Source organism: Haliaeetus leucocephalus, unplaced genomic scaffold (assembly GCF_000737465.1).
Source record: "Haliaeetus leucocephalus isolate CR32 unplaced genomic scaffold, Haliaeetus_leucocephalus-4.0 Scaffold1000, whole genome shotgun sequence".
Lineage (NCBI taxonomy): Eukaryota > Metazoa > Chordata > Aves > Accipitriformes > Accipitridae > Haliaeetus > Haliaeetus leucocephalus.
The window spans coordinates 3,890,601-3,898,510 of NW_010973436.1; the positions used below are offsets into that span (position 1 = coordinate 3,890,601).

Sequence of the window (7,910 nt, forward strand, 5' to 3'; positions counted from 1 at the left end):
CTGGCTGGCACCAACCCAGAGCCAAGTGAGCCCCCGGTGTGCAGAGGAGAGGCCCACAGGCTGGGAAACGGCACTTTCTGTGCAACTCCAGATCTGTAAAAATCCTGCCTGTGTGAATTTTTTTTTTAAGCATCCTCCAGCTTAGCTGTTAAAAATAAGCAAGGCTGAAGACTGGAGAACATGAAAGCATCCAGAAAATAACAACCAGAAGTACTGTGCCAGTGGCACCACCATCCCTTCCCTCTCTCAACTGACACTTTTCCATGTGTATTTTTTCCCTTCTATAAATGTCCTTGCGTGGACCCCATCTGGGATGTGCTGGAGCAGCAGCTCCTCGGTGCGAGGAAGGCGGCGTATGCACATGTTGTGTGTGGTACAACCACTAGACGGCAAATCCAGCCCGGATTGTGTCTGCAGAAAGATCTGGTCTGCAAGAAGGGAGGTTACAGTGCTCAGAGCAGCCCAGATGCTCAGACCCTGGTCTCTGCATTTGGGATTCCTCAGACACGTTTCGTGCAGTTACAGAAAGGGCTTTATTCGTCGGTATGATATCTACAGTTCATGCGTCGGTGATAGTACAGGTTTTTTTGGGTTTTTGTTTCTATAGTGTTAGCATGCAGTTTAAATGCGGAGGGTCTGGATGACCGCTTCAGCTTTGCAGGTCATCTCCAAAGCTCAGCTGCCCCTTTGGTTCTCAAACTAAACCGTCCAAGGAACCAAGTTGGGTGTTTTTGGCGAATTCAAACATGCTGCAGATGCACATGTCACTGTGATTTTGGTTGGGGTTTTTTTTTAATTGGGAGACCCCGGTTGCCTGGGCAGGGAGAGAGCTGGGAGCCAAGCTGGTGGGTGGGATGAAGCTGGGTGTGGGGGGGCTCCCCAGGCAGCCGGGGGTGACGGCACCGGCACTGGGAACTGCTCCATCCTTCAGCCCCGGTCCTGCCCTGAACCAGTGGTCTGGGAGGAAGATGTGAGACCCCCCCCTTGGCCACAGTCCACAAACAGGCTGTTTCTCGGAGTGTTTCTCTCTAACCTCAGCAGCTGACAGCTGCTCAGCAGCAGCAGGAAAGGTTTCTCTCCTTTATCTCTGGAGCAGGAGGCTGATGGAAGGGGGGAAAAGGGAGGAGAAAGAGTGGATTTGTTCTTCCCCATGCTAGGTTGAGGGATGCTGGCAGCCAAGGTATCTTTAACCCTTTACTCATGCAGCTCCCAACTTCCCGGATGCTCCTCCCAGTGACCGCTGGTGAGTCACTTTAGATCCGCCGGTTCTGCAGGACCCACACCTGAACCCCTCCCCGCTGGGGTCGGATGCTCCGTGCCAAGTTTCGGAGGTGGGATGAGCTCTCCCCCGTCCCTGCTGCATCCCACCCAAACCAGGGGAGAAGGTGAATGGGGGTGCAGCGCTTTGGGGGGTGGCCGTGGTGGGGTCAGAGGGGGAACGGAGCTGGGACCTGTCCCACCCTGCGTGGTCGGAGAGCTGGGAAGAGGGAGCGTTTGGGGAAGAATGGCTCCTGCCCACCCGCGTGGGCTGGTGTTGAAGTACCCTTATTGCACTATTGCGGAAGCCAAGTCAAACTGTCAAGCTGCATTAAAATGGGAGTGAGTGTCTCCCCAGGAACGGGGGAGCCAAGTCCTGAGGATGGGGAGGGAGCCGGGGGGGGGGCTGGGCTAGATCTCGATGATGGTGGCACGCCGCAGGCAAAGCGGGGCGTCGGGGGGCACCGCGTTTCGCTTGATCTCGTTCCCGTCGAGCCGCAGGACCTGGAGCCTGGAATAGTTCATGACATCCACCACGGTGCAAAAGCTGCTGATGGAGAACTCTGCGGGGGGAGAGAAGACGGAGAGCTGAGCACCGGCTTCGGCCCTGGCTCTAACCTTTGCGATGTGACTGATCTTTGGGGAGTGAGAAACATCAAGGGGGGCTGCTCTGGAGATGGATCTGAGGGTACCGACCTCCGAGAGCTGGTTTATGTTAAGGTGGGCAGGAAGAAAATGAAAGCACCGCCAAATCACCAATTATTCCTGCAATTTCGACTCGACACCCTCTGCTCTTAAGCTAAAAGAGTAACTGTTGCTCCTAGCTGCGGTCAGAAGGAGCCTGTGAGCTTCTGCCTGTTGAAGGGTTTGGAAGCCGTGGCAGTGCCTGCTGTCTGCTGCCTTCGCCCAGCCTGGCTGGAGCGCCCGTAGGAAAAAAGCCGGGTGGAGTCAGAGGAAAAACATTGCTTTTTATTTGCAACCGCTTTTGTGAGGCTTCGTACGCTGCATCCTCCAGCCCTTGACTCCCCCCCAGTCACCGTGGCACCACCCAGGCAGCGTGTCCAGGACATCCCTGTCCCCATCCCGTGTCCAGGACATCCCCTCTCCCTTCATCTGCCACCTGCTGCTGCCAGCATCAGGCAGGGAAACTCCAGCCCAGTCCAGCCTGGGTTTGGAGGGAGGAAAAGGAGCAAACTCCAAAAATTTTGTGGAGGATTTGGGAGAGAAGCGACCGACTAGAGGGCAGCAAAGCTCCAGGCCGGGATGCTGCTGGGGAAGGCAGCGGGGTGCTGGGGGACCCCTGTGCCCACAGGCCGGGGGTTTGGGGGGCTGCAAGCCCTGCGGTGTGCAGGGAGGTAAGCGGGGACCTCCCGGTATGGCTGGAGGGGCACGATCCCGGCTCTGGTACCCCCTGGGGTGGGATGTGCCCCCCCACCCCCCAAAGATGTTGGTGCTGCACCGACGTGGACCCGCAGCCCCTCGCTCCTGGGGGATGCTTGAAAGGTCAGCGGCAAAACCTGCAGCTGGAGGAGAAACTGCTGTAAAGCCTGAACGGCTCCACGGTGGTTTCATGGCATTTGTGGGCAGACGTTAACAGCTACAAATTTTGAAAGCAAACATTTGGGAATCTGTTCTTGTTTTTGTGTTTCTGTCGGTTCCCCGGTGCGGGGTTGTGTGTTTCCTCTGCAACAGCTGATGGCTGCACTGACACATCCCCGTCCCCATCCCAGGTTTGTTCAGGGGCTCCAGCACCGCTCCAGGAGGGTCCTGCCCTTGGGGCCTGGCAGGTGAGAGCAGCAAGCCTGGATTTTTCCAGGACATTGCTTGGGGTTTTTTTTTCCCCTAGCTTATTTTTATAAATAGCAGCCCCAGAACAATCTGTTCCTTTTATTTATTTGTGTGTTAAGTGAAGTGAATTTTAGTCCTGGCAGAAGATGCTGCGTTGATGGCTCTAATAACTAAGAGCTCCCGTCTGTCCCAGCCCCAGCAAGGATGTGCCTCTTGGCTGCAGACCATGACCCTTGGGGGGGTTTGGGGCCATGGGCTGTGCCAGTGCCCTGCGAGGTGGGGAGGGAGGTGGGCAGAAGGGACTGGAGAAAGGGGCTGCACTGACCCCAAGCTCTGCAGACCGCCGGGGTACATCCCTGTCCCCTGCATTAGCACTGGCCAGGGTGATGTGTGTTCCCACGTGCAGTGACCGTGGCTGTGGGGACCCTCCCACCTCTGTCCGCTCTGTCAGTGACCCCCCCAGCCTGTGTGCAATGCCAAACTAAAGCCGTAGTCCTTTCCCCAGGTTGTGCATCAGCTTCTACCCACAGCTGGTTTCTGGCACCTCTAACCAGAAGGTCCTCAGGCTTCTGCTAAATGCTCGGTAAAACCAGTGCAATGGCTTCGTGGATCACACAGGAGCGTTCAGAACTGAGAGCCTCTCAGCTCCAGGTGTGTTGGGACACAACAGGCCCCATTCCTGCCTTGCTCAGGGCCACCTAGAAGTCTCCCAAATTCCAGCTTCCTGCTCAAACCATTAGCCCAGGTAGTCTCCTGCGGGGAAGTATAGGTTCTGCATCCCCACCTCCCCATCCCTCTATTGCACCACCATCCCTCGCACCACCGCGCTTTGGTTGACGCGTTTCTGCTCACCATTGATTTGGTTCCCTTGAAGGTAAAGGTTCTCGAGGTTGGTGTTGACCCGGGGGATCTTCTGGAGCCTGTTGTAAGAAAGGTCCAGCTCAAGGATGCTGCTGCTGTTGAAAGTGTTGGTAGAGAGACCTTGATTTGTCAGGCTGTTGTGGGACATCCGTACATAGAGCAGCTTGGGAGAGACCTTGAAATAGTCATCAGGGATGGCGTTGATGTAGTTGTACTCTAGGTAGAGCTGTTCCAAAGCCATTGGGAGCCCATCAGGGACTTTCCTGAGGTGGTTGTAGCTCAGATCAGCAAGGATCAAGGACTTGAGCCCTTTGAGGGATGCTCCCATCTCAAAAATATAGTTGTGGCTGAGGTACAGGGCTGTGAGGTTCTCCAGACCCTCCAGAGCATTGGAGGGGACCTTGGAGATCTGATTGTAAGACAAGTGGAGCTCTCTCAGAGACCGGGGCAAGGGGTTGGGCATCTTGGTTAGGTTGTTGTTGTTCATGTACAACCTCTCCAGGTTTTTGAGCTTGGCAAAGACCCTCTTGCCCATCTTCTCACTGCTGATCTGGTTGTTGTGCAGTGCGAGCCATTCCAGCTCCGTGGCGTTGTCGAAAGCCCCCTCTTGGATGGCGGTGACCTGGTTGTTCTGGAAGTAGACGTATTTCATCCGGGAAGGCACGAAGGGCAGGTACCTCAGGTTACGGGTGTCACAGTACATGGCTGACGAGAAGTTAGGGGGGCAATCACACTCTTGGGGACATTGCCAGGAAGGGGCTTGCTGAGGTTCGGGGCCGGGCCCTGCCTCCGTGTCTGGAGCTGGGAGGTAAGAGTACACATAAGGGGTGTTCTCATCCTCATAGTAGGGCATGTAGTTATAGGAGGACATACGGGACTGCCGCATGTAGTACTGTAACCAAGCCATGTCTTCTTCTTCATTGTACTGGCCCAGGGAGGCTCCGAAGAGCCCAGCGATGATCAGGACGGTGGCCCAATGCATGGTGCTGACGCTGGAGGGACCTGGGTGGGGGGAAAAATGGGGAGGAAACCATCAGCAGTGTCAGGTCTGATGTAAGGGCTAGAGGCAGGTGAACTGCACCCCGAGGCCTGGGAAAGCAGCGGGGTTGGATGTGGTTGCAGCCCTGCATGGGGTTGGTGGCAGTTGGCAGCAGAGCTGGAGAACCAAGGGGACCTGAATGAATCCTACCCAAAAAAATGCAGCTGCAGACATGTCCCCTGTTTGCAGTTACCTGATCTTTCCTCTTTTCACCTCAGGCCTGTTAGAAACCTCCATCCCAGTGGATATTTGCTTGCAAAATCTTTACTTATGGGTATTTCTGTTACAACTGAGTCGAGGATGGAGATATGGGGAACATGGTCCCAATTTGTGTAAGGTGATGCAGCTCTGCCCCACGGTGCCTGGGATTCACCTGTACTGGCTCTGCACGGGAGGGAGGAGAAAGGACTCAGCCACTCTCTGGCCAAGCAGAGGAGAGCGGTAGCTGCGAGAACAGGTTGATGGAGCTCAAGGCATGTTTCGATGGAGCTATATTTATGCTACACTCACTGGCGACATAATTCGCTGTGGGTTTCATCCAGCTCTCCCTTCCCCCACGAAAATGCAGGATGCTCGTGCTGCTTGGGACTGATGTAAATCCTGGTAAACAAGTTCTGGCTTATTTTTGAAACTAAACCACTTTCAAGCTTAGATTTCCTGAGCTCAGCCCTGACACAAAAAGGGGCAGCATCCGCCGGCCCCTCGAGGCCAGTGTGACCAGGGAGAGAATGAGCCATTGCCAGACCCAGTGCTTGGACCCTGCTTGTGAAATTCAGCCTGCCGAGGGTGGATGTCCAGAAGAGAGCAGGGCTGAGGGCTCAGAGCAAGGCAAACCTGTCCCCGAGCCCCTTGGCTTGGCGTGGGCTTCCCAGCCACCCCGTGCCATGCCCAGGGCGGTGTGCCGGCACACCGCGGTGCCGAAGGCAGGAGGACTCCAGCTACGGCCGTTCATCCTGACTCCTCGTCTCAGTGCTAAAGGAGAACGCAGAGCGGCCTGGAGCAAAGCATCTTGAAATGCCTCCAGGAAATACACAGGGCCATGCTGTTCCGAGGGGGAGAGGAGTCGCTCCTGCCTGCTGGCTCCTATATACGTGGCTGGAAGCACAGGGCTGTGGTGCTGCCGGTGCATCGCTGCCAGCTCCGCTCTGGCAGCCTCAGCGTGGGCAATGTGCAATGCACGGGCCAGCGTCCCTCCTCGCTGTGGCCGTGGGGTCACCCGATGGGACCTCACCGCGTCCCCATCCCGCAGCGAGGAGGGGACATCTCGCCTGGCAGACAAAGAGGGCACAGTTTGCTCCGAGGCAGCGGCTGCCCTGCCACCGAGGCACCCTGGCAGGCTGCTCACGCTGGAAGAAAAGAGGGATTGAGATGGCGGCGGGCAGGCATGGCTCCCTCGCTTTCTCCTTCTCTCCCTCCTTCCCTCTCCGCATGCTCCTGCAGCCGAGGGGCAGATGAGACGTGGTCCTCTGTGCAACAGGGGAGCTTGGCAGTTGCGAAGGAGTTTCTTCTCCTCCTCCCGCCTGCTCCAGGGCACTCTGCCTGCTGAAATACCAGAGCCGCCCTGCTCCGCGCAGGGGCTTCTCCACCCATGCAGAGCTGCTTGGCAGCCCCTTCTCAGGGGGCCCCTCTGTGTGGGGCAGGACCGAACCATGGGGTCCCTCCACTTTTTTTAGTGCTCCCCTTCAACATACTGGTAACCCCAGAGCCTGTCCTCAGCAGACACCGCTGCCCCCCGCTTCATTCGAAGGTTGCTTCTCCCCTCCCCAGTGGGCTTCAGCCCAGTTTTAGGGGTGGGATCTGAGCTGAGCGTGCCGGCCGCGAGATCCGTGTCATCTCCGGGTCCCCACGCTCCTGTGCCAGAAGCTGCCGGGCTAATGGGGTCAGCTCCTCGCCCCGAGACGGAGCAGGTTTTGGAACAAGAGGCTTCACAGTCTGTGGTCAACCACGGACTCTGCCCATTGCCCCCCATCGCCGCTGTGCCAGGCGTGAAACCATCTCCCCCTTCCCCTGCAACCCGGCAGACGGGACGGGCAGAGCTGTGCCAGGCAGGGGGGCAGCGAGCCGGCACTGCCCGCACCTGGGTCTCGATGGTTTTAGGTGTCCAGCTCCCGGCCAAGTGGGCAAGGAGCTGCCAGAGGGGCAAGAGACGTGGGTAGCAGGAGAGAACTTCCCTGCCACGGCAGCTCAGGAGCGCTGGCATTCGAGCTGTGCCACCCGTGTCGCTGGCATGTGCTTTGCGTGGCAGCCGCCCGCCCGCCGAGGCAAGGGTATGGAAATCAGGCTTCAAAAAAAAAAAAAAAAAAAATCATAATAAATATAGAGAAGGACTTACCAAGCTAAGAGCCTCCTTTTCAAAGCCTCGCTGCTCTTCTCTGGGATCTCCCGTGTGTCAAGCAGCATGTGAGTGTGTCTCCCAATTTGCAAAGGCTGGTGCCCGCCCTAGATCCCAGATCAAATATTGTGCTTGCAGGTCACGGGCTCGGCAGGTTTTTTTGGGGAGTGACCTCCCAGCAGCAGCCGGTTTGCAGGAGAGACTGAAGAGACCCTAATGCTGCCTGGCGTTATAAATAACCTGCTTTTTCTTTCCTCCCTCTCTCTCTCTCTCTCTCTCTCTCCCGTCTTTTCTCATAGGAGTGTTGGCACTTTTCAGGCTCTCTCTGTTTAACGAGTTAGTGGAATCGGGGATGTTGTTTTTAAAAGGGCTGTTGTTAGGTCTCCTGTGTTTCTCATCAGGAAACGATGAGGAGGCCTCTGGACAGATTAAAAAATATCTGATTTTGAGGCGCTGAGGATGCGATTCTTAGGGAGAAGTGAGAAATTATCTTTAACTTTTGTAGTACCAGAAGAAGAGACGTTAGTGCCTGCTCTGCCTGCAGCCTGGGCTTCTTCCCCAGGAAGCCTCAGTTTATGCAGTCCTGCTATTAAATATTTAGGATAAACATTTCCATGAACGATAAGGCTGCAG

At 56.3% G+C, this 7,910-nt stretch overlaps 1 protein-coding gene across 1 annotated transcript; it reads right to left on the reverse strand.

Annotated features, from left to right (window-relative positions):
- Window positions 1-1,594: 1,594 nt before the first annotated feature.
- FMOD (fibromodulin) lies at window positions 1,595-7,500 on the reverse strand. The gene is made up of 3 exons (XM_010584731.1): window positions 7,278-7,500; window positions 3,898-4,908; window positions 1,595-1,820 (listed from the first exon to the last, which is right to left on the reverse strand). Exons 2-3 carry the CDS (start codon window positions 4,886-4,888, stop codon window positions 1,669-1,671), a joined length of 1,143 nt encoding a protein of 380 aa, XP_010583033.1. The 5' UTR covers window positions 4,889-4,908; window positions 7,278-7,500; the 3' UTR covers window positions 1,595-1,668.
- Between the last annotated feature and the right edge of the window lie 410 nt (window positions 7,501-7,910).